The sequence below is a fragment of the Diadema antillarum genome, unplaced genomic scaffold (genome assembly GCF_040938485.1).
Source record: "Diadema antillarum isolate AM-2024a unplaced genomic scaffold, OU_Dant_1.0 seq00002105_RagTag, whole genome shotgun sequence".
NCBI lineage: Eukaryota > Metazoa > Echinodermata > Echinoidea > Diadematoida > Diadematidae > Diadema > Diadema antillarum.
Window position 1 is genome coordinate 20,849 of NW_027272747.1, and position 26,005 is coordinate 46,853.

At 39.8% G+C, this 26,005-nt stretch overlaps 2 protein-coding genes across 2 annotated transcripts in view; one reads left to right on the plus strand and one right to left on the minus strand.

Moving 5' to 3' along the window:
* Positions 1-633: 633 nt before the first annotated feature.
* LOC139713946 (protein EFR3 homolog B-like) overlaps positions 634-26,005 on the plus strand; it is a gene marked incomplete at its 3' end in the record, with an annotated part of 35,558 nt that continues 10,186 nt past the window's right edge. The window contains exons 1-8 of the mRNA XM_071625665.1: positions 634-660; positions 2,042-2,151; positions 4,019-4,146; positions 8,102-8,252; positions 9,726-9,847; positions 11,582-11,728; positions 12,578-12,706; positions 24,861-24,939. Coding sequence (XP_071481766.1) covers positions 654-660; positions 2,042-2,151; positions 4,019-4,146; positions 8,102-8,252; positions 9,726-9,847; positions 11,582-11,728; positions 12,578-12,706; positions 24,861-24,939 — 873 coding nt within the window. The remainder of the gene's footprint in view (positions 661-2,041; positions 2,152-4,018; positions 4,147-8,101; positions 8,253-9,725; positions 9,848-11,581; positions 11,729-12,577; positions 12,707-24,860; positions 24,940-26,005) is intronic.
* On the minus strand, positions 19,042-20,028 carry LOC139713944 (uncharacterized). Its single transcript, XM_071625664.1, has one exon. It carries the CDS (start codon positions 20,026-20,028, stop codon positions 19,042-19,044), a length of 987 nt encoding a protein of 328 aa, XP_071481765.1.

A 26,005-nucleotide genomic window follows, 5' to 3' on the forward strand; every position in this document is an offset into this window, starting at 1 on the left:
CAGCTGTAGGCCTATATAGATGAGAACTTGATGAACATCATAGTGCTGCTAAACTCCTGGCTCCCGGCTTTTGATTTCAAGGTGAAACGATGTCTGGTTTCCTTCAAACCTCTCTCAGATCGTAATCTCTTCGCTGCAAAACATGGCCAGGGAAATGAATTCATTGCCATTATTGAATGACAAATCTCATGCAGATAATATGATGTGGGCATAAGTCAAACACAAACATTGTATATAGGCCTATAACTGGTCATATAAAGTGGGATATTATGGCAACTGTTTGCAGCTCATTGCATTATAGGTAGCCCTACTTACTAGGTGAATGTTTGTCTGTGTTTATCTGTGTTTATCTGTGTGTGTGTGTGTGTGTGTGGGGGGGGGGGTGGATGGGTCGGGAATGGGTCGGGTATTCTTGTGAGTTTTCTACATCTTTTTTCCCAAATCTTTATTCAGTCTTATGTCGTAACAAGCTAAACTGTACCAATATTAAAAAAAAAAAAATCATAATAATAGAATAAATCGCTCAGATTGCCCACAAAAAAAAAAAAAAAAATCTTCTCGTACATTATTTTTATGTTGTTAACTGAGACTGTTGAGGGCAGCATTTTTATCATTCAGAAGAGAGAAAGGCGTTCCTGACCTCTACTGTGAAAATGCCAGGTATTATTCTTTGTATTCCAGTTAATTTCTATTGATTAATGCCTGCCTATCTAATTATGAGAGCCTTTCGTGTAATATCTATAGTCTTCTGCCCTATGCGGTGGTTAAATTAGCGGAAAATGTGCACGACCCGGCCCAGTTTATGCATATTCACACGCAAGATATATTGCACAGTCCCACATGCTGTTATTGCTGTCAGTGTCAGATCTTGTAGTTTAGCCGGGATTTGGCCTCGCGATTCTGATGCCCTGGCACCGATGTCCATCTTCTTCTCATTTGATACTGTCCAACACCCCTATGCAGGGGCCAACCAGATATGGGGCATCAACCTGTATGTATCATTGAATACTGATCAGACCGATTTACGAGCAAAATAAGAGAAGGAATGATTTTCAGGCAACCTCATAGTCCATTCATAGTCATGAGTCAAGTTCAGACAATCAGATCAGGTGACTACAGCCTGCTGAGGGCATTTCATGAAGGGTAACTTTTGTCTGACATATTGGTCGGACAAATTTTCTCTCAGCCAATCAGATGCAAAGATTTTAGTAGCTTATAGCAGCTTGTCAGAAATATATCCGACCGAAATTCTTCATAAAGTACCTCCAGACACAGATGTGGAACTGGGCCGGGTTGTTGGGTTTCGTTGCAGATAGTCGTGTATTATAGTACAATGTATAATGTCAGCCATTTCTTTTCTTTTTTTTTTTTTTCGGGGGGGGGGGGGGGAGACACAGCTTGCCTCTAAAGAGCAGCATGTGTATACAGTAAATGCGTGTCTATAGACATCTACTGTAGTGCTATGAAAACTAAACTGTCTCTAAAATTTCTGATTTAAAACAACAAAAACCCATTCTTGCTTCATAGAGTACCGGTAGTAATACTACTTTACTAGTACTACAGTGGGAAGTGTAGTATAGTGGACATCTCTACTCAGTATTAGGACTGTAATTTTGTTGCTAAATCTGTCTTATTGAAAAGAAATGCAGACTTTTTGCTATTGTGAATTTGTTAGCAGCATTTTTCTTTATTTTCTTCTGTTTCTCTTTGTGTACCTTTCTGCATGAATAATACCTTTCCCCATTCATCGTGATATTTGTATCTTTTGCTCTTGTCCTTTTCTTTCTCTATCTTTGTACGCTGAATGAAATGTTTCGTAAATGTACTCAATGCTGTTATGCATTATTGTGCCCTTGTACTATAACAACTGTTATGTATTTCATTTACCAATAAATGTATTTCCGTACTGCTGTTCTTAATGATTGTGTCTCGTGATTACATTTGATTTGCGCTTTGATTTGTAAATTCATTTATACATTTCCATTCTTCAAACTTGGTCACTCAAACCCACGCTTCCCATGTTGTGCTCGTACAAGTTTAGGCTTTACCACCATACCCCATAATATCTATACAGGTTGTTGTAACTGTTTTGCGGCATGCAAGCCTCGGTACAAAAGACTGGTGGACAACATCTATCCAGACACCCCTGAGGTATGGCTGATCACGTGTGTTTCCACTTTGTTTGGTTCTCGTAAAGTTATCTGATTATTGTCTGATTCGCAGACTTAGTCTCATTAGCATTTGGGAGAGGGACTCTCCAGCTTGAATGGGTTGAAATTATGATACACACAACTGATATTAAAACATTCTGAAACTGTCAAACATAACCACAAAGTACTGTTAAAGGGATCGTATAGTTTTGGTTGAGACCTAATTTCAGGTTTCTAACTTTTTTTGGTGAGATAATGAGAAACCTCTTATGAAATATGAAAGGGCATGTAATTCCATGAGGAATTCAACGCTTATTTGATGAAAATTGGTTTTGAAATGGCTGAGATATCCAAAACAGAGCGATTCAATAAAGTGTGGGACCCACATTTTATTACGATTGCTTTGTTTTACTTTGTTTTTGGATGTTTCTGTCATTCCAAACCCGATTTTCATCAAATAAACTTTAAATTCCTCTTAAAATGGTATGCTCTGTACTATTCTATAAGTGGTTTCTTGGTATCTCACAAAAAGTTAAAAGCCTAATTCTCATCTCCACCAAAACTGTACTATCCCTTTAACATACATTGTAAACATGCTAAGTGATGAATTCTTTTCATCTTCACAAAGTGACCTATTGAAGACTTACCATTGTATCCCAAGTATACTCTGGCAGGTGTCTATGGGAAATGCTTGTTATTTAACCACATCAGCACATCCTTAACAGGTTGAAGACAAAAGCACCATGCCATGATACATGTACATGTATTATAAATGTACATTTGTGTGCCTTGGATGAACTGGGACACATTGTGTCAGTTCTTATAATTGCTAATACCATCAGAAGTATGAACATACAAATAAGACACCTTTGATCTCAAACAAAATGCTTACATGAGAAAAAACATTTGGTGTATTGTACATGTACAACTATATGCAGAGGGCTTACAACCCCCAAATTATGACATCCCAGTCTATGATAGGGCACAGCATACATCTTACCTGCTAATGATTGCCATTAATTGAGAAAAATTAAAGATCTATTTTTTTTTTTCCATCAATATATTGTCTGCTGGGGTGACAAGACCTCGTATCTACAAAATGTCAAATTTTTAGGAGAGCAAAAAAACATGGCGACCAAAGCACTATATCAAATGGGAGAGCCCTATCTTTGACATGCCGTGGTGGCTTCATTTTTTGGGGTAAGACAGCTAGGATTTGGACAGGACATCACTTACATGTAACTGATTATCTGACCGTTTGTCCAAAAAAGTCATTTTCACGAAAATTTCAGATACGAGGTCTTGTCGTCCCAGGAACGATATATCTGTTATTATTATCATTTATTTATTTATTTTTTTTTTATTATTATTTTTTTTTTTACTTGACCACAATACACTGGTATATAATTTTTGCCGGTCATTTTTCCTTTCAAGGTGTCTGCCAAAGAGGAGTATCACAGGCTTATGATACTGTGCCAAGGAATGTAATTATAATTATGGTGTAGAATCTAAATCTAGTGCCAGAGTTCTACATAGTTGTGATGCATTGTATATTGTGAGCAATTAGTTTCTACCCAGTGCTAAGGTAAACTTTCCAGTCATGATCAATGTCATATTGCTTTAATAAAACTCCTTTCCAATCATGATCAATGCCATATTGCTTTAAATCTAGTAAGTTTCAAAATTATAGTGAAAGAAAGTCATATGAACCTAAATACATGCAAATGGAAACAAACATACTTATAAGAAAAAATAAACAGGGAAAGTTTGGGTCGCTAATATGCTATTCCAAATTCTGTTGCTCCTTGAATGTCTTCTTGTGCATGTTTTAGTAATACAAATGATATATTTCACTTTCGAATAACTAGGAGGGTCTCGTTCGGAGCAACATGGAGAAGCTGACCTTCTACGCCGTGTCCCACAATGAGAAGCTGGACCGGATTGGGAGCTACCTCGCCCAGCGGCTGGACAGGGATGTCTACAGGCAGCGGATAGGGTGAGATGCCCCTACTCAAAGGGATGATGATGATGAATGCTGTATACTGTAAAAGACGATATATTCGTGGCATGAAAATTTTGTGAATTGGAGCCGACAGCCCTTCTTGCAGCATGAAATTTTCCCGACTTGCAACTGGCATCCAAAGCATATTGTGTAGGCAAGAACTTTTGCTTGCATTTTGATTTCACGAATGTTGCCGCTCACAAAATTCGTGAAGTTAAATGCACGCAAACATTCCTCGTGTTACAGTATTCTGTATACATGCACAATGAACCATCTTGTGTGTCCTCAACCATAAAAGGCCAGGTCAACTCATGCAGATGATTTGAAGGCCACTAGGGTATTGGACCCCATTTTCAGACTGTGAATGGTGCTTTTATTGTTGTATGATGTTGTTCACTGCAATGTGATGTTGGATATCTTCCTTAACCTGTTGAAGACTAGTCCCAAGTATACTTGGGCAGGTGTCTATGGGAAATGTGTGTTAGAGCAAAATTAGCTCATCCTCATTAATGGGTTAACATCCCGATGCAACTACATGTGCAAGTGTTATAGATGAAAAAGTACAATACCAGTTGTAGGCAGTAGCCTTACACCCTAATGTGTTTGGTTTGCTGACTGGCATGCATAATGGCATACATTCTTCCCTGATTGACACAGACAGCTGTGAATGAGATGTCAGTGAATAGAGATTATCTAATCCCACTAATCCCCATTGTGTCATCATGGCCTTTCTGTTGAACTGAGGCACATTGCCATACCAGACTTGGCCAGCTAGCCTTTACAGCTGGGTCAAGTTTGGATGGATTACTGTATGCTGAAGAAAAAGCTTTGCAAGTGAATGCCAAGTGCCTGGGCGCATATACCCCATTTACATTGTGTATACACAAAGTTGGGCCTAGGAGTGCTCCTGAAGCGCTTCGACTTACGCCCCTCTGCATCTGTTCATAGAGAGAATCAGTGCTTGCCAAGACCACACCTGAAGTGGCTGAGAGGGGCTTATTAATGTCATGGTGATCTTTGGGTGCGTAGTAACTTCTAACATGTAAACTGTATGCACAGCGAGCACCACGTAACAACTTCCTGAGTGCTCTAGATATTGGTGACTGCTTACAAAGTGTTTAGAGCACTTCAAGATTGCTCCTGAACCATGCCTCAAGAGGGGCATTTAACTTCCAAGCGCTCCAGGGCCTGATTGTATGTAGACAGTCACAAAGAGTTTAGAGAGCTTCAGGAGCGCTCCTGGAATGCTTGAAATGCCTTGTATAGATGAGGTAATAGATAAACTTTGTTGGAAGAGGTACTGGCACAAAGATAAAACTTGAGTATATGATATGGCTTCTCATCATTAGAAGTATTACATTTATATCTGGGCAATCTCACAATAAGTGGGGCACATAAGCGGGACATTCAGGCTGCAAATTAAGTTTTGTTAATTAAATGCCATTTTATTATTTTCATGTAGCGAAATATGTGTTCTGCCATAATCAAAATGTGAAAAGATAAGTTAGGACCACCTTTTCTTTCTACTGGACCTTGGATCATCATGTTCACAAAAGTGAAGGTACGTAACATGGACAGACATTGGTCCCCTTCAGCAGTATATTTTATTCATAATTTGAAAGAAGCTGTAATTAATATTTTCAGGTACCATGCACAATGAAAGCAAAGTTGAATATTTCCGTGGTATGTACATTATTTTATGAAATATCGTGAAATGTTAACATTGATTAATCATAACATTATTTACATATTTAGTTTAAATTCTCTGTTAAGCCAATGTGGAAAGCAAGGGCCTTTCAAAACAACTTTTGTTACTTTTTATACTGTGTATGAATTACTTAAAGTAAATGCTCTTCATAGAAATACAATTGTTTAAAGTTACAACACAATGTTAACCATGTGGTCAGGGAGCTTGTGTCATTGAAGGTACAAACATGGACAGACGTCTGTCCATGTTCGTACCTTCACTTGTGTAATGGTTCAAAATTTCTAACAAGAGACATCTGTATGCTCTGATCTGCTAATGAAAAAAAATTATTACGTGAGATGAAATTATTTTGACCATGTAAAATTACATCACCTGAAGGATAATAATCATGAGGGGAATCTGATCTTGAAGGTACAAACATGGACAGACGTCTGTCCATGTTCATACCTTCACATGTGGAATCATCCAAAATTTCTTATTAAAACCATCTGAGCTCTCTAATCTGCTAATAAAAGTAGTGTATGACATGAAATGGAAGTATCCAGATCATGTTTAATTCTATCATTAGAAAGATGTCACCATCATCTGTCAAGGAAGGTATGAACATGGACAGACACATGCGTTTACTGTACAGGTTGTCTGTCCACACACGATTAATTCACACATATTTTTGAATGATCCACAAAGGAAAGTGATTTCAGACATTGTTAGTATATGATGTCTTTCTGAGGCCATAAACCTTGATGACTCATCTTTCTGTATTTTTTATTAAATTTTATATTCAATGAAGGTACAAACACTGGTGAAGGTATGTAACAAGTGGACAGACAAGTTTTTGGCTACTGTCAAGTCATGGCAGAAACTTGTGGGACTTCCCTAGGGAGTGGAAGTATACTGATTATGTAGATGCTGGCCTGGCATGTCTTATGAATCCAAGCAACTGCACTGATATGGCTTATTTTTCAAAAAATGAGTCTCCTTAAATTCTGTTACATACCTTCAAAAAGTGGACAGACAAAGCAATACTTAAAGGGACTGTACAGTACTGGTTGAGGTAGGGATTCATGTTTTGAACATTCCTAAGTGAGATAATGAAAAACCTCTTATGAAATATGAAATAGCATGTAATTTTAAGAAGGATTCAACATTTATTTGATGAAAATTGGTTTTCATATGGCTGAGATATCCAAAAAAGTGCTAATAATAAAAGGCGACATGCCCCAACTTTATTTGTATCTCTTTGTTTCACCTTGTTTTTGGATATCTCAGCCATTTCAAAACCGATTTTCATCGAATAAACTTTTGATATCTCTTAGAACTGCATGCTCTTTGACATCTCATAGAGTGGTTTCTGAATATCTCACAAAACGTTAAAAGCTAAATCTTCACCTCGACCAGAACTGTACACACCCTTTAAGTTTGATTGCCAATTGCATTAAATTTGCTTTCAAGCTAAGCTAGTTTTGGTTAAAACATTTCAACTTAGCCCATAATGAAACTACTTAATCACCAAAACTCTCTTTCTGCCCACTGGGAACAAAAGAAATTAACAGGTGAAGGTACGTAACGGGATGGACAGACATGCCTATATCATACAGGCTATAACTGAAATCCATTTTCATTTAATAAATGAAGTAAATCTGAAAGGTAGAGACATTTCTTATTTCAAATCTGATGTAGATTGTACAATGGAACTGTTCTGGATTCGGTTTCATTGCTAATTTTTTTTAGATTACTGTTTAGATTTCTGATACTTAAAATGTCCCGTTTTCTATGCCTGTTTTACTGTCTAAATTGACGTTTAATGTGATATAACAAAAAATCCGCCCATTGAATGAACTCAATGTTATCTATACTATCTCTCACAATTATTCTTTTCAAGAAAATATATAAACATAAGGAGGCAAATCTGAATTACTTTTATCATCAAAGCTCAGATATCAAAAGTCGAAAAGGGAATAGTTATTGTGGGATTGCCCATCTCTGCGTCTGATGGACAAAAAGAGAAAGTTGAAGATTCTCCCTCATTGTACATTCAGGGAATGAATGGGCAACCAAAGCGCCATTTGTTGCCAACCCACTTACAAATCACCTGTGACATATTTGAACACAATTACACCTGATGCTACTGTACCTTATTCAACGCTGAACACTGAAGTAAAAAGAAGAGAAACCAGGTACAGTTAATAATATATTCACATTTCTCTTTATATTGCTTCCATCTCTCATTTTCAACTGTAGGTATGTCCTGATCTCCATGCAAGCCTTGGACCAGCTACTCCTCGCTTGCCACGCCCAGAGTCTCAATCTCTTTGTGGAAAGCTTCTTGAAGATGGTACACAAGCTGCTGGAGTCGAACAACATTGAACTGCAAATCTATGGTACACAATCGGTAAGGAAACACAGTCTAATGCTCTCTTGATAACATGAGTCTTAGCTCACCTGAGCCAGAGGCGCAAGGGTAAAAATAAATTTGGCAAAAATAGATACAAACAACATTTACATCATCTTGAAGCCATCATTTATATGTGAGAGGTGGTTTCAAGGGTGGTAATATTTTATACCCCCACATACATGAAGTGTATAAGGGGGTATATAGAATCATTGGTATAGCCTTATCTGGTATTGCAACTGTAGAATTGCGTTTTGACAAAACAAGAGTGTCAGGATGATTAAACTTTGTGCAATTTCTTGAGATACAGATTGGTGTCCAAAATAAAAATGGGGGTTTATGCTGTTAGTAGGATCAAAGCAGTGAAACCGTTCTCAAGAATAGATATCAGTAAGTACAGAAAATTCAGCTTGCTTGTGTACTCTCATGTACAAGTAGGTCAGTCCAGCAGTAATAAGCAAATGATCATGAAATTGCAAATGTTGCTTGTTGTCCCCGCCGAACGAGTTCGAGCAGGGGACTATGAAACGGGCTCCGTACGTGTGTGTGTCCGTGTGTCCGTCCGTGTGTCCGTCCGTGTGTGCGTCCGTGTGTGATCAAAATATTCAAAATGCTACTCCTTCGCCATTTCTAACCCGATTTTGATTCTGTTTGCTTTATATGATAGCACTACATGGGAGCTTTGAAACTTCTGTACAGAATTTCAGTTGTGACCTTTGACCTTGATTTTTGACCTATATTGTACATTGCCTACAAAATGCTACTCCTTCGCCATTTCTAACCCGATTTTGATTCCATTTGCTTTATGTGATGGCACTAGGTGAGGGCTTCAAAACTTCTACACAGAATGTTGACCTTTGACTCCTTTGACCTTTGACCTTGATTTTTGACCTATATTGTACATTTTGCTACAAAATGCTACTCCTTCGCCATTTGTAACCCGATTTCAATTCTGTTTGCTTTAAGTGATGGCACTAGGTGAGGGCTTCAAAACTTCTACACAGAATTTTGACCTTTGACTTCTTTGACCTTTGACCTTGATTTTTTTACCTATATTGTACATTGGCTACAAAATGCTACTCCTTCGCCATTTCTAACCCGATTTCAATTCTGTTTGCTTTATGTGATGGCACTAGGTGAGGGCTTCAAAACTTCTACATAGAATTTTGACCTTTGACTTCTTTGACCTTTGACCTTCATCTTTTTACCTATATTGTACATTTTGCTACTAAATGCTACTTCCGGCGGGGACATATATTACGCACCGCGTAATTTCTACTTTTCCTTGTTGATAAATGGCATAATGCCATCCGTGTGACTGGAATACACCAATATGAAGATGTTTACTGTGCAATAAACAGCTGTGCAATGCAGCTTGGGATCACTGTCGAGACAAGGCGAAACAGCGCCCTCTATCCAAATTCTGCCCATATTGTAACATAAGAACATTCTCTATGCTTTGACTCTGTGCAGTTTGTGAAGTTTGCCAACATCGAGGAGGACACACCCTCGTACCACCGCCGCTACGACTTCTTCATCTCCAAATTCAGCTCCATGTGTCACAACAACTATGAGACTTTGGCGGTCAGGAGAAAGTGAGTTGCTCCTCGAAAATGTGGTACTGAGCCCCAGTGATAATGATGATGATGATGATGGGGATAACTAATGATCAGGAGTATCATCAATTTGTGTGGCAGTCCATTATGAAACACCCAAAGGACATTATAACACTTTTTGTTTTCTTTCAAAAAAAAAGAATAGAAGAAGAAAAAAAACAAACGAACAAATCTACGGATCAGGTTGAGGAGAACCATTGACCCATGACCCCATTGTTCTGTAGCCCCCCCCCCCCCCCCACACACACACACACACACACACTCAATCTAAAACCTAGTGTAGCCCCGATGTGTATTGGTTCTATAATGCAAAGTTCTCAGTGAGTTTGATTTGGCCAGTGTCGTTAACTGCTATTGCAGAGATTTCAACTCGAAGGCATATTATGTTGCAATTCTCAGAGTACTCGCCCATATGAATTTACAGAGCGTGACTTATTGTTGTTTGAATAGGGAATTTACGAAGTGTTGTAATGTCAGAGCTCGAGAAGCAATATGTGGAGGTCATCTGTCCCTTATGACTTACCTCAAGGGCATTTCAAACACTTGGATGGCTCATTTGTTCTGTTTCCTCCCACAGTCATTATTTTTTATCTTCACTCTCAATGGCAGTCATCTGTTATACAGATATTGCCTTTTATATTTTCCCCAAGAGAAAGGGAAAATATTTTTTTTTTTTGAGGGTGACTGCCAAATGATGTATTACATTAATGGACTAGGCAATAATTATGTTATACTATATGGTCTAAACATTTCATTCTAGCCTCACTGGCCGCCAGTCATATTCCTACAATACTGTACATGTAGATATTACCTGATGTTATGTTACTGCTCATAACATTTGATCCTTACTGTAAAGGTTGGTATTTTCGTGTAAATAATTTTTCACGCTTGGCTGGGTAAGGTGAATTTTATGTGTCCTTAATTCTGCGAAATAAGGACATACATCGTAAATTATTGGAATGTATGGCATGCAAAAACATTTGGATGCTTTTTGTTTTCTGGTTGCACGAAATGCATGAAAATTTCCACAGTGCAAAAATTTCCGCTTCTGAAGTAGTCACATGATTGCGTTATGACCAATCACTGATCAGTATTCACGTAGACTGTTCAATATCAAATATCATCATCTATATAGGACGTTTTAGCGGCGCATTAGAAACGCGTATTGTAGTCCGCTCAATTTTTACCGTTCAATATCAGAGCATATTGAACGAAACGCATACAACTATTATGTAGGCCAACGTATTAATTCCCCATAGGCTACCGTTGTTACTTGCCGTTCAAGATCACACCATATTCAATTCTGTCTCGTTTATTGCGCGAGCGCTTGCTGAATGTGCAAACGCTTGCTACTAGAGCGCGTCATTTTGTTACAATTCACAAGCGCGCAAACATCTTGCCAGTTGTTTGTTTGATACGCAGTTTTAGGGGCTTCCCCTTTTCAGCGCTGGGATGTGACTGCTGAGTCAACTTCAAAGACGAGTAGAAGCCGGGTAATTTTTATGCAGTTTATGCTTGCTCTAAACTTGATTGTATAGATGATAATAATTATATTGGATGGCCTTGATTCATGGAATACCAGGGAATATTGCACTCGTTAGGGTCAATATTGCACTCATCTTCGATTCGTGCAATATTGGCCCTAACTCGTGCAATATTCCATGGTATCCCATTCATAGCCATATAAATATTACATGGGCTGTTCTCTTACAGAATCCGCATCGCAGGCCTGAAAGGGATCCAGGGTGTGATCAGGAAGACAGTCAGCGACGAGCTCCAGGTCTCCAAGATTTGGGAGAAGCAACACATGGAGAAGATCATCCCCTCCCTGCTCTTCAACATGCAGGAAGGCTTTGAGAAGTGAGTTCAGGATTATTTCTGATATGTTGGTTTGTTTGTGCGTGTTTGCTTGCCCGTTTGTGTGTCATTGGGTGTGTTTATCTGTTTTGTTTTGTTTTTTCCCTCCCTTTGGGATGAAATTGTTCTACGTCATACAAATTGATACTCATCAAAACAAACACAAATCGTAACATTTGCATTTGACAAGGTCTTGTTTTCTCAGTTTTTGTGTCTGTAGTCCTGCTTGCTTGTTTGTTTTTGTGTGTGTGTGGGTGTGTGTGTGTTTTTTGAAGTATGTGTTTCTGTGAACCTCTTTGTTTGTATGGTGGCTTGTCTTTGTCTGTGTGTCTGTGTCTTTGTTTATCTGTGTGCCTATTTGTTTGTTTGTTTGTTTATGTATGTAGTGTGATAGATAAGCTCTGGGGCTATGTGGGCATGTGTGTATACATCCATGGAGAAGATGCTTTAATATGAAAGATTGCTATCTTGATGATGGCCAGTTCAGGGTCTCAGAATGATTTGTAGTGGAAAACTGGAAGTATGTTATCTTTTATTTTGCTTGACCAACTGTGTTCATTAATATCATTTAGAAGTTCAGCACATGCTGTAGTGTATGTAGAGGTTGTTACATGAGAAAAAAAGAGAAAAATATGAAACCAGGGCCCTGTTTTATGAAGAGTTTAAATTGATTTGGTAGTTGATTTCAACTCTAAGTCTATGGCAGCCTGTGTGGTAAGGAAATTTAAAATTGATTTTATCTTTTGATAAAACAGGGCCCAGATCGCTAGCAAGTGGCAAACAAAACACCCACTCTCTGCTGTGCTTACGTGCGATTGATTGATGATAATCTCTTCCCTTTTCCTCCAAAAGCAATCACGAATCTCCAGCGTCGGACAATGTGGAGGAGAATCCGGCCGCTCTGGCAGAGACGTGCCTTCGCAACGTCATGTGCAGCGCCGCCTACAACAACATCCACTCTGTACTCAAACCAGTTCTCAGGTGAGACATAGATCTGGGGTTGGACCAAAGAGATTTTTTTCTCACTACCTATAGAGGACAAACTATACAATAATGTCTGTGATCAGATGGAGCTGCACACATTACTCATTTTTTAGTCGTGGCTAACTTCGCCCCGTGTGTGCTCTATACGCACTCGAGTAAATGTTTTTACGGGGCATACTAGAGCTTTTGAACTTTTATGGGAGTCTGCACTCATTGATTTGGCCTCTCCATGGTTGCTCATACAGTATGGTAGAATCCTAACCATGATGGGTAAGCCTAGTGCCTCACGTCTATCTGCACAGTCACAGAGAAATGTTATAGGGTGTGTGGCGAGTAAGCATTCTAGTTTATAAAGTTTTAAGTTTCAGAAATGCTTTATTTCCATGAAACAGAAAGTAAGAAATAATACAAGGTATACTTTTGTCAAGTCATAAAATATTATACAAGATGAATGCATTGATGATTATCTAATGAGAAGGCAATACACACTTTGCTATGGAATAAATAGAGCGATGAAAGAGAGTACCTACTTTACTCATGTAATGTACAATGTAGGCTCTTTGGGTTAGATGGGGGGAGGGGGTTAATTGTATGATTGATCCTTGCTGTGCTTCCTAAGCCCATTGGCATACACACTACAGTGCTTTGTTTGCCAATGGGCAAGTGTCTGGGAACTAATTATCTGTGAATAGGGATTACCTAATCCCCCTAATCCCTATTGTGTCATTATATTGGCCTTCTTGTTGGACTGAAGATCATTATTACACCTGGACTGTCATGTTGGATGGAAGTATACTGAATGCAGATGAAAATGCTTCAATTTGGAAAGTTAAGCTCCATGCCTCGCCACATATAGGGTTAAATATCTCTGATTTGCACACAGAGCTATGCTTTAAAGGACAAGTTCACCTTCATAAACATATGGATTGAGAAAATGCAACAATATTAGTAGAACACATCCGTGAAAGTTTGAGAAAAATTGGACAATCGATGCAAAAGTTATGAATTTTTTAAATTTTTGTGTTGGAACCGCTGGATGAGGAGACTACTACAGCTTGTGAGTCATATGCGTACAACAGTATAAAGAAAATGTAAAAGAAAATTCAACATATTTTCACTTTTTTCACATAATAAAAGAGCACTTGACTTGCCTCTTTCTAAAGGCAGGGGGAATAATATTACCCATAACATTTGTCGGTAACGAGTCAGGGGAATGTGTACTTTTTTCAAAAGATGGAATTTTGTGAAATTCTCTTTATATTTTCCTTATATTGTTGCACGCATGTGACATCTAAGTTATTCATACACTGCAGTAGTCTTCTCATCCAGCGGGTACTGTACAAAAACTTCAAAAATTCATAACTTTTGAACGGATTGTCTGATTTTCCTCAAACTTTCAATGATGTGTTCTACTAATATTGCTACATTCTCTCAATCCTTATGTTTATGAAGGTGAACTTGTCCTTTAAGGTGTGGGGCTGAAAATGTGCAAACAAATGTGAAAATATCTATATACAGTGTAGAATGAGATTTCTCTTTGGATACAGTGTCCTCAATTCATATACAGGAATACAAGACACTATGCCTGCCAGTTCTGGTCTCCATTACTGAGGAGGGAGACTGAGTGATAGTGTATGTGCATTTGTGCATCATGTTTGCTGGCTTTGAGAGCCTGGTGGATCCCTTCTGTAATGTGTGGTGATTTTAGAATCTCAAATTGAATAGGCAACCTCTCTTTATTTACCCCTTGTTTCAAATTGTGATGTCAGAGAGATGAGGCAGGAGGTTGCCTCATTATGGGACCTTGGTATGAGTGAGGGAAACTTGCTTTTGTCTGATTCTGAAATTATGCGTCTGTACAAAAAGGATTGGAACAAAAATGTACGATAGCAATTATTTTTCGTAATCTCCGTTGTTCGTTAATATGAGATCCCACTCGTACGCATGCGCAGTCAATTCATTCGTAGCGTGTGTTTCTTAGCGGTCAAGTCGCCATTTTGAGCTCTAAATTTCGCCGATTTTCTTTCACTTTGCGATCTTTCGCGTTCTAGTTTTCGGGGTTTCATTGGTTATTTTACCTCCCCGATCGTTTGGTAGTATTTTTGGAGAGTGATGGAAGCGAATTCGGGTTCTTCCACGAAGCCGAATTTCCCGCACGAGAAGCTGGTTCGCGATGCGGGTTCCACCAGCATCGCCAGCGGACCGCGAGCGGGTCCCTCCCCCGGCAGCGATCCGGGGGGAAAGGGTAAGACGGCAGCGGCGAGCTCGGCTAGCCGCGGTGGTAAAGGCACGGGGAAAGCCAAAGGCAAAGCACCGGCGAAGATTACTTCTCCTCCTCCCGTGATTGCACAGAAGTTCGCCAAGTCGGCTGCTACCTCTGAGGTCTCAGACCCTTTGATTAAGAAGCCCTCGATCATGATTGACTCTGAGTTATTAGCCAAAGATTCTCGGGCTGTCCAGGACTGCATTCGTGCAGATCCTATTTCAAAGAAGGACAGTCAGGCCTGCATTCGTGCAGAGCCTCCACAGACCACGACCTCGAAGTCGGGACCAAGCACTAGTGTTGGTGGCTCAAATTTTGAACATCGTCTGAATAAACTGGAAGAGATGCTGGGAAAATTGGTGGATCATTTGCCACTTTCTCATCCACAGACTCGTAGTAGTCATGACACGAGAAGTCTCGGAGATGAGGATGATAATCTCCTTTTATCTGACTATGAGTATGACTGCGATCAAGATGATGGGCCTTTTGGCTGTAAACTTACACCAGCGTCTGACTCACAGACTTCTGATTTCAGTGCTGAAACAAGCACTGAAGATAGTAATGCTACTCCTGCCTCTGGCAAGAATGTAGCCATCCCAGCTATCGCAGCAAAATTCGCAGTTTGTTTGTTTGTTTGTTTATTTTATTTATTCACGGTTAAAAACACATACAGAGTGTGCCCGCATTCAGCTAATAGCTGTTTTTCAGCGAGGCCGTGATATACATTAAAACAATAGATAAAAACAATGAAATACAATTAAACAAAACATAAACAAGATTGAACACATTTACAGTATTGAAAGGAAGAAAAATACAGGGAAAAAAAAAAACCAAGAAAAAGAAACCGTAGTAACCATGTAGTGACATAAGAGGACATAGGTTAATATTCAATATCTACATGATGAAAGAAGAGAGCCGATATTTTCAATTTTACATATCTCTTTACCAAAAAATTTCAAATCTGTTATAAGTCTGAGATTGTTGGGCAATGTATTAAAAAGCTTTGATGCATGATATAATGGGCTAAGTTGAAGAAAATTTGTGTGAGGTCTTGGAAGAGCAATTTGTGAGTTAGCATGACGAAGGGCATAGCCAACATCACTATTGAATTCGATCAATGAAGATAAAACAGGTGGGCCGAGATTATGAAGTAAGTTAAACAGATTAACCAAAGCCTGTTTGACCCAGTATTCTTTCAGCTGATCAATCTTGAGGGTTTCAAAGAGAGCTTCAGTGTGAAATCTACTATTCACTCCAAGTACAGATCTTAAACATCTATTTTGTAAAGTCTGCAGCTGTTTTAACCGAGTTTGTCGACCATTCATCCAAATAGTGCTGCAGTAAGTGAAGTGAGGCTGGATTAAGGTTTTGTAAAGTATTAACGCTATCTTTTCATCAGTGAACTGTCTTATTCGCTTTAAAGCAAAATACATCTTTAAAACCTTTTTCTTCACATTGTTAATTTGTGGAATCCATGAGAGATTACAATCCAGCAAGACCCCAAGATATTTGCATTCCATGACTCTAAATAATTTTTTGTTATTTAGACGAATATCAACATTACAGAAACGACTCAAGTTTGACTTTGAACCGATTAACATAAACTGACATTTGTCAACATTGAGCAGCAATTCATTATTTGAAAACCATGTCATAGCGGATTTCAGATCCTCATTGATTACTTTCTCTAAAGTTTTTGGATCTTTAGCAGCAAAGTACATACAAGTGTCATCTGCATACAGAGAAAGGGAACATTTTTTTACTGACTTACATAAATCATTCAAAGTGATAATGAACAGCAATGGCCCAAGGATACTTCCTTGGGGCACCCCGCTTGTTACTTGTCTGCTCTGTGACATGGTACCGTTAACTGAAGTGCATTGTTCCCTATCATGGAAATAATCCTGAAACCAGCATAGTGAATTCTGATCAAAGCCATAGTATCGTAGTTTTTTCAGCAAAATCTCAAATGATATCAGATCAAACGCTTTTTCTAAGTCCAGCGTTACAATACCAACTACTTTCCTATTGTCTAAATTTCTACAGACATCTTCAGTGAGAGATAAAAGTGCAGTCAAAGTGGAATGTTTTGGACGGAATCCATGTTGGTTATGACATAATAGGTCATTCTCAGAGAGGTAGTCATACACTTGATTAAACACAAGTTTTTCTAACACTTTAGATAGGACAGGTAAGACCGATATTGGTCTGTAGTTGCAGGGATTTGCTCTATCGCCACTTTTGTGAATAGGCGTTACCCGTGCTCTTTTCCACGCACCAGGAATTTTCCCTTTGCTTAAAGACGCATTGACAATGTGAGTTAGCGGTTCAACAATGTACTCTATAGAATCCTTTACAATACTAGCTGGTATTTGATCGAGGCCAGTGGCCTTATTCCTTGCAATGTCATGAATACATTTCAAAACATCATTGTTTGTTACTACCTTAAACTTAAACGTTGAATTTACTTGGCTCATATACTGATCCATATTACCACCAAATATTTTATTACATTTCCGCTTCGCTGCTAAATCAACAAAGTGATCATTCAAACAAGATGCAATATGTTTTGACCCAGCAATTTCCTCATTATCAATAATTATCTTTTGAATACCGCTTTCAGTAACATTTTTAGGCATGATACGTCTCAAAGATTTCCACATTGCATTTGATTTACCTTCATTGTTCAAAATGCTTTCCGAAACATATCTCTTTTTGGATGCCCTAATCATTGATGTGACAGAATTTCTAAGTTTCTTATACATTATCCAATCATTCTCTGACCCTGATCCTTTAGCTTTTCTTTTCATTCGATCTCTTTCTCGCATTTTACATAAGATTTCATTATTCATCCATGGTGTATCTTTTTGACGGACTCTTTTTCTTCTTAATGGGGCATGTTTATTTAAAACTAAATTGAACTTAGAGCACCATTTTTCAAAAGCACTTGTTGGATCAGGGTCAGAAAGCACATCATCCCAATGAACTTGACAGAGATCTAATTTGAAATGAGTTAAATCAAATCTTTTCATATTACGACCATATGTATATTTATGTTGCATTTTCATGGTTCTTACTTTACCAAGATTACAAACTGTCATAAAATGATCGCTCAAACTGAGTGGGATGACGTCACTGAAAGAAACCTTCTCATGACTGGAAGAATAAAACACATCAATTAATGTCTCAGTCACAGAGGTTACTCTTGTTGGCTTATTTATGTATTGTTTCAAATCATAATCTTCACTTAGACGCTTCAAAGATTTTGATTGACTTGACAAAGGTCTTTTTATCAAATCACAGTTAAGATCCCCGAAGATAACAAATTCATTCGAAGATGACTCTAAAAGTTGTAAAAGAATTTCAAATTTCACGAAAAGCGAGCTGTGAGAATTTGGGGGTCTGTACCAATAAACAATTAAGAAGGGTTTTTGCTTTGGTAAGCAGATTTCCAAGCACATCAGTTCTAAGCCATCAACAAAGAATTCATTTTTTATACTGAATGGTATGGTGTCTTTAATGTAGGTTATAATTCCACCACCATTTTTATTTCTATCTAACCTGACATTTTTATAACCTGATATAAATATTTCGGCATCAGAAATAAAATTATCTAATCGAGTTTCACACAAAGAGAAAACATGAATGTTTGTTGTGGCTAAAATATTACGAATCTCATCAAAATTTTTCATCAAAGAGCAGACATTTAAATGACAAATATTAATACCAGATAATAATTTCAGCTTTTCAAAGCTTTTTTCTACACTTTCATAATTATATGCAACAGCATTTCGAGAAGAAGTGACAGGATCATCAACGTACTGAGGGAGTTCTTTAAAGATACAAAAATCGCACATCCAATCGCCATCAGAATTAAAAATATCAGTAGATGCACGTGAACATCTCAGATGAGCCCATTTGTTACACTGCACACATAGTAAGGCATTATGGTATTCTTTTACTTCTTTACGGCAACTTAAGCATGGAAATTCAATATGAGTCACGTGAGTTAATCGAGACATAATTCATAAACAACTAATGAAAATAAAACTTTAAAAAAAGGGAGTTCTTACAAGTTTTCAAAGTCTTGTTTAGTCCTAATGCTGATCTTTTTTGAGTCCCGTGTCCTTAGTGCGAAGATGTTTCCATCCTGGGTCCAGCAGGACTTCGACTTGTTACTGTTCACAAGTTCCCAAAAGAGAGTTGCTCGCCTGGCTGTGAGATCCTCCCTTATCCAGAGTTTTGGTCCATCTGCATTCTTCAATCTCGTCCTGGCTCTGTACACATCATGTCGGACATTGTATCTGCTGAATTTCACTATTACAGGTCTCGGTTTGTTCCTCCTCGTAGCACTCGCGTACGATGTCGAAGCCGATGACTCGCGTCCCCGATCAGCATCTTGCCTCCCGTTCGATGCCGAAGTCGATGACTCCCGTCCCTGATCAGCGTCTTTCTTCGGGCGTGCAGAGATGCGGTGACTGCGATCTATCGCGTCCGGTTGAACTGCGAGACCGAGCTTCGTGTTGAAGATATCTAGAACGAGTTCATCTGTCCTCTCATCTGGTCCCTCGGGAATGCCATATATCCGGAGACAATTTCTCCTACTGTATTGTTCTGCATTGTCTTTCTCATCCTGTAGCACTTTTGTTTCCTTCTTCATTTCAGCTATTTTCTGTTTCATGGCTCCCACTTCATCTGTGTATTTCTTCAAGTCCAAACTGACAGCTTGATACACTTTCTCCACAACTCGCTCTTCAAGCTTTGTAGCAATTACGTCATAAACATCATCTGCTATGCGTTTGACAAGGCTCGACGATCGAAGTGAAAGGGCAATCTGTTCTTCAATAGCATTCCGCAGTGTATTGTCCAGACTCGGTCCCCTGGAACGAGCACCCGAGTGAACAGCAGGGCCCGCTTCCTCATCGGTACCGGAGCTAAGCTCGTCTGTCCCCGACTCCGCCGGCGTCGAAACAGCCCCACTCCGTTCACGTTCGGCAGGTTCTGACCTCAGTTTTCGACGACCAGTTTTTTGCCCTTTCCTCCCTCCAGCAGGCATGATCCCTTTTTCAAAAGTTACACAACAGCATGGAGATATTTCTTTACACCAGCACGCACAATATTCAGGAAAAGTAAAGACTTATTCTAGTTGTGAAACTTATGAATCTTCACGAAAAACCAAGACACGTCCACGTCCACCTCACTCCACCTCACGCAGTGCCTCTCAGCGTGGGGAAACCCTTAGATGAGGATATTGCTGGGTCGGTATCCTACCTTGTCAGCCACACTCTTGAACAGGCTGCCCTAGAGGAGACTGGTAAGAAGTACACTAGCCCAGAAAACTGTCCACTACTTGACGTGCCCAAAGTCAACTTGACAATTTGGGAGAATCTCAACACTCCAACCGGGCTAGGGACCTGAAGCTACAGCGTATTCAGAGCGCCCTTGTAAAAGGCATCACTGCTTTTGCGCAGACCCTTTCTGCTTCGGAGCTGTCAGAAAAACAGCAGGACGCTCTCGGACTCCTGTGTAGCTCTAATTTTGAGCTGAACGCTTTGAGGAAGGACCTCATTAAACCTGGCTTGAATGCAAAATTTGCACACTTGTGCAAGCCTCAGAACCCTGTGACCAAACAGCTGTTTGGTGATGACTTAGGAAAGAAAGTCAAAGACATCCAGGAAGAACAAAGAGCAGCAGCCGGTGTTGTGAAAGGCTCTAAACCTTTCTCAACAGGTAACTCCCGTCAGCGTCCATATTCGCAGTCACAGTCTCATTATCACCCTTACCGCCGACAGACGGAAGCTAATTACCGTAGAATGAGATCAGCGGGGTGGACCACGCCAACCGTACAGGCTGGGTCGGTACAGCGGCCTTTTTTAGGCCAGCGTTCGTGGAAGCCACACACTGCCACCCCGATGACCAGACCCAACAAGGGCAGCGGCCGACAGAGCCCTCAATACCGGGGGTTTGCGGGGGCCCGCAAGTAACTGAGCATGTTAAACCAACAGTCTCCTCATCCTCTGCAGAGGTGAGTACATGCCCTCTCATAAATCTTGCTTGTTCAATGGTGGGTGGACGACTGAAAAATTTCTATGACAAATGGAGAAGCCTGACTTCAGATCCATACATTTTGAATGCTGTCAAAGGATACAAACTCGAATTTGATCCTAATGAATTCCCTACTGTAAGAGGGAAAGAGTTGTATAATTTATCTCGCAGTTCAGAGCTTAACAGTCAAATAGAGGAAGAGATTTCTCGCCTCTTAGCTAAAAATGTGATTGAACTTTGCGAACATGAGAATGGAGAATTCATCTCCAATATTTTCACGAGACCCAAAAAGAATGGTTCCTTACGAGTTATCCTTGATCTTTCTGATCTTAATACAGGCATCCTTTATCAGCATTTCAAAATGGACAACATACATACAGCCTTGTCACTGCTCAGCCCAAATTGCTACATTGCATCTATTGATTTACAAGATGCATACTATTCAGTTCCCGTCCATCCATCATCGAGAAAGTATTTGCGTTTCTATTGGCAAAGTAAACTGTACCAATACAAGGCCTTACCTAATGGTCTCAGCTCGGCTCCCAGACTGTTTACAAAAATGCTGAAGCCAGTGTTTGCCCAGCTTAGAACAGAAGGACATGTAGTTATGGGTTATCTTGATGACACTTTGATAATTGGGAGATCTAAGGATGCTACCCAAAGGGCTGTTTCAGCTACCACTAAGCTTCTAACAGAGCTGGGGTTCTTAATTCATCCTGAGAAGTCAGTACTTAGCCCAGGCCTAGACCTAGAGTTCCTTGGGTTTCATTTGAATACTAGGTCAATGCACATTACTTTGCCAAGGGAAAAACAAGATGACATTTATGAGGTTTGCACCTCCCTCTTATCCCTTGCCACCCCATCCATTCGAAAGGTTGCTAGGGTCATAGGGAAAATAGTTGCCACGTTCCCTGCAGTACAGTATGGCCCACTGCATTACAGATATCTAGAGAGAGACAAGGTACAGGCCCTTAAGGCAGCTTGTGGTCATTTTGATAGGCCCATGACTCTTTCCATGGAGGCACGACATGAATTGATATGGTGGAAAGAACATATTCATGAGTCATTTAATCATGTTGTCAGACAAAAGGTCAATTTGGAGCTACGTACAGATGCCAGTGCAGAGGGATGGGGTGCTACAGACTTAACCTCTCACACAGGTGGCAGGTGGACCACAGAGGAAGTACATTCAGCTCAAACATCGGGTATTAATTACCTAGAAACACTGGCAGCTGGACTGGCTCTGAAATCCTTCTGTGCAGATAAGAGAAATGTACATGTCCTATTGAGGATTGATAACACTACGGCTGTTGCCTACCTTAATAACATGGGAGGGCTGAAATCAGAAACGTGCAATCAGGTAGTGTTAGACATCTGGCATTGGTGTATAGAACGCAATATATGGCTGTCAGCAGCTCACTTACCTGGGTGCCAGAACAACGAGGCAGACTTCATGTCTAGACACTTTAATGACAGAACAGAGTGGATGCTAGATAAGAATAGCTTTGAGAAGATTGTGGCTAAGTATGGTACACCAGTAATTGATTTGTTTGCATCCAGACTAAATGCTCAGCTACCTAGGTACATTTCATGGTTGCCAGATCCCAATGCAGAGTCAGTTGATGCTTTCACACTAGACTGGGGAAAATTTGCACTCTTTTATGCCTTCCCTCCTTTCTGTTTGGTAGCAAAATGCCTACAGAAAATACAAGAAGACAATGCACATGGCCTGCTTGTGGTACCAAATTGGCCTACACAGGCCTGGTTCCCTCTCTTGACAAGTATGATGAGTGAAGAACCTTTGATCTTGAAAAGAAGCAAATCCTTGCTGACACAACCAGTATCTAAGGCTACCCACCCACTCTGCACTAAACTCGATCTTCTTTGTTGCAGGATTGGCGTTCACAGTTCGAGATAAAGGGACTACAGGACAGGACTGTGGACGTGTTGTGTGCATCTTGGAGACTGTCTACACGCACACAATATGGAACTTACATTAAGAAATGGCAAGAGTATTGCAGACAGGAAACTTTGAACAGTCACTGCACTGCTGTAGAAAGTGTTATAGAATTTTTGAGTTATCTGTTTCATGTACATAAGTTGAGTTACAGTGCTATTAACTGTGCCAGAAGTGCTTTGGCCTCGGTGGTGCTGTTGGAGAACAGCAACTGTACAATTAGTACACATCCTTTGGTGACAAGATTCATGAAAGGTGTATTTCATTTACGAACTCCGCTGCCACGGTACAACCATATCTGGGACGTTAAAATCGTGTTAGATCATCTCCGCAAAATGTCACCAGCCAGTAAGCTATCTTTGTGTGAACTTACTCATAAGCTGTGTATGTTGCTCGCACTCACTTCGGCACAAAGGGCACAGACTTTGTTCTACATTCATATTGATGGCCTGGTTTGGAAGGATAATAGCGTAGAGATTCATGTCAGTGACTTGGTAAAACAGAACAAGACCTCCGACAGAGTAGGGAGTACGACTACAATTGAAGAGTATCCTTCAGAGAAGAGACTCTGTGTGGTACGCTACCTGAAAAAGTACATTGAGCGTACAAAAGTGATGAGAGATACGGAAAGGCACCTGTTCATATGTCATAGGAAACCTCACAAACGAGCCAGTAAGCAAACCATCTCCAGGTGGATAAAGGAGACAATGAGTGCGGCGGGTATCGACACTAGAATTTTCAAACCGCATTCTACAAGGGCTGCAGCAGTCTCTACTGCAAAGACAGCAGATGTGCCCATAGCGGACATTCTGAAACAGGCCGGATGGTCTAATGAGGAAACCTTCAACAGGTTCTATGATAAGCCGTCGATCAGGGCAGGACCCACATGTAGGTTCTCCATGGCGGTACTGGATAATCATTGAAGAGAAAGAGTATTATTGGTGAGCTACTATGTCATTCTTATCACCATACATTGCTTGGTTTTTGCAGAAATGCGACCACTTGCTTCAAAATCTCATATTAACGAACAACGGAGATTACGAAAAATAATAAATAAATTAAACGAGAACTTACCTGTTTGAAGTTTGATTTTTATTATTTGAGTAATAGGAGTGTGAGTTAATATGCCCTCCACTCCCACCCTCAATTCAAACTTCAAGGTAATGTTCTAATTACTCCGTCAATTTACAATGTATTTCCAGATTGTGGGATTGTGACAGTGGTCGCATTTCCTCATGGATCAGGCAAATCTCACTTGACCCAGTTGGGTCTTTGGTTCAGTTCTCTCACCTAAGTTGACATTATGTATTAGACGTCGGAAGACAGTCCGATTGCTTAGGTGGAGATTTGCCTGGGCGACGAATATTGACTGCGCATGCGTACGAGTGGGATCTCATATTAACTCACACTCCTATTACTCAAATAATAAAAATCAAACTTCAAACAGGTAAGTTCTCGTTTAATTTATTCATTTTGTTCTAAAACGTGGTGCATGACTTGTGTGTGCTGTGACAGAGCAGTGTGCATTATGGCAGTTGCTGATCAACGTTTAACAAAATCGGGTCAGACGTCAAGTTAGCCATGTCCGTGGGATAACAGAGGCATAGAAGCCAAGTCCCCCTGATTCCTAGATATCTTTTCATGTCCTTATAAGAGGATATAAATATCTCCCTGATTTGGAAATTATTTTTACCCACCGAGCTGTTTATGAATAAACAAGTACAGTGTATCTCCCTGAATGCCCTTTGGAAACCACTCTGATTTTGATGCGCAAATAACGGCAGCCTTGCTTGGCGAGCAGTCAGAGAAAGTTGGATCAGACTTTGAGAGATGAGAAGGAGAGTGTGTAAAGGTTGACGTGGATGATTTGTTGTTTTCTCCCGCAGACATCTGGATCTCCATGAGATATGGCTTCCAACTAACTTTGCCGTCAAGGTCTTCAAAGTCATTATGTACTCTATGCAGGTAACTATACAGAGGCCTCCACCAATCTCACTATTAAGTCTTCCCCCTCAAAAAACTGCAGATGCCAGAACAAACTAAAACATAAATAGAGTGCTAGTAAACTAATTAGTTTATGATTCCACAGCCCTAGAAGATAACACAAAACTGACAACACCAAATGAAGATAAGCTGGTATTCCCCCTTTTTGTCCCAGCCGAACGAGTTCGAGCAGGGGACTATGAAACGGGCTCCGTACGTGTGTGTGTCCGTCTGTCCGTCTGTCCGTCCGTGCGTCCGTGCGTCCGTGTGTCCGTGTGAGATCAAAATTTTCAAAATGCTACTCCTTCGCCATTTCTAACCCGATTTTGATTCTGTTTGCTTTATATGATAGCACTACATGGGAGCTTTGAAACTATTATACAGAATTTCAGTTGTGACCTTTGACCTTGACCTTTGACCTATATTGTACATTTTGCTTCAAAATGCTACTCCTTCGCCATTTCTAACCCGATTTTGATTCCGTTTGCTTTATATGATGGCACTAGGTGAGGGCTTCAAAACTTGTACACAGAATTTTGACCTTTGACTTCTTTGACCTTTGACCTTGATTTTTGACCTATATTGTACATTGCCTACAAAATGCTACTCCTTCGCCATTTCTAACCCGATTTTGATTCCGTTTGCTTTATGTGATGGCACTAGGTGAGGGCTTCAAAACTTCTACACAGAATTTTGACCTTTGACTTCTTTGACCTTTGACCTTGATTTTTGACCTACATTGTACATTTTGCTACAAAATGCTACTCCTTCGCCATTTGTAACCTGATTTCAATGCCGTTTGCCTTAAGTGATAGCACTAGGTGAGGGCTTCAGAACTTCTACACAGAATTTTGACCTTGGACTTCTTTGACCTCTGACCTTGATTTTTGACCTGTATTGTACATTTTGCTACCAAATGCTACTCCTTCGCCATTTGTAACCCGATTTCGATTCCGTTTGCTTTATGTGATGGCACTAGGTGAGGGCTTCAAAACTTCTACACAGAATTTTGACCTTTGACTTCTTTGACCTTTGACCTTGATTTTTG

Bases quoted from the DNA above. Each gene is read 5' to 3' on its own strand.
- LOC139713944 (XM_071625664.1), bottom strand. From the start codon at position 20,028: ATGCCTGCTGGAGGGAGGAAAGGGCAAAAAACTGGTCGTCGAAAACTG.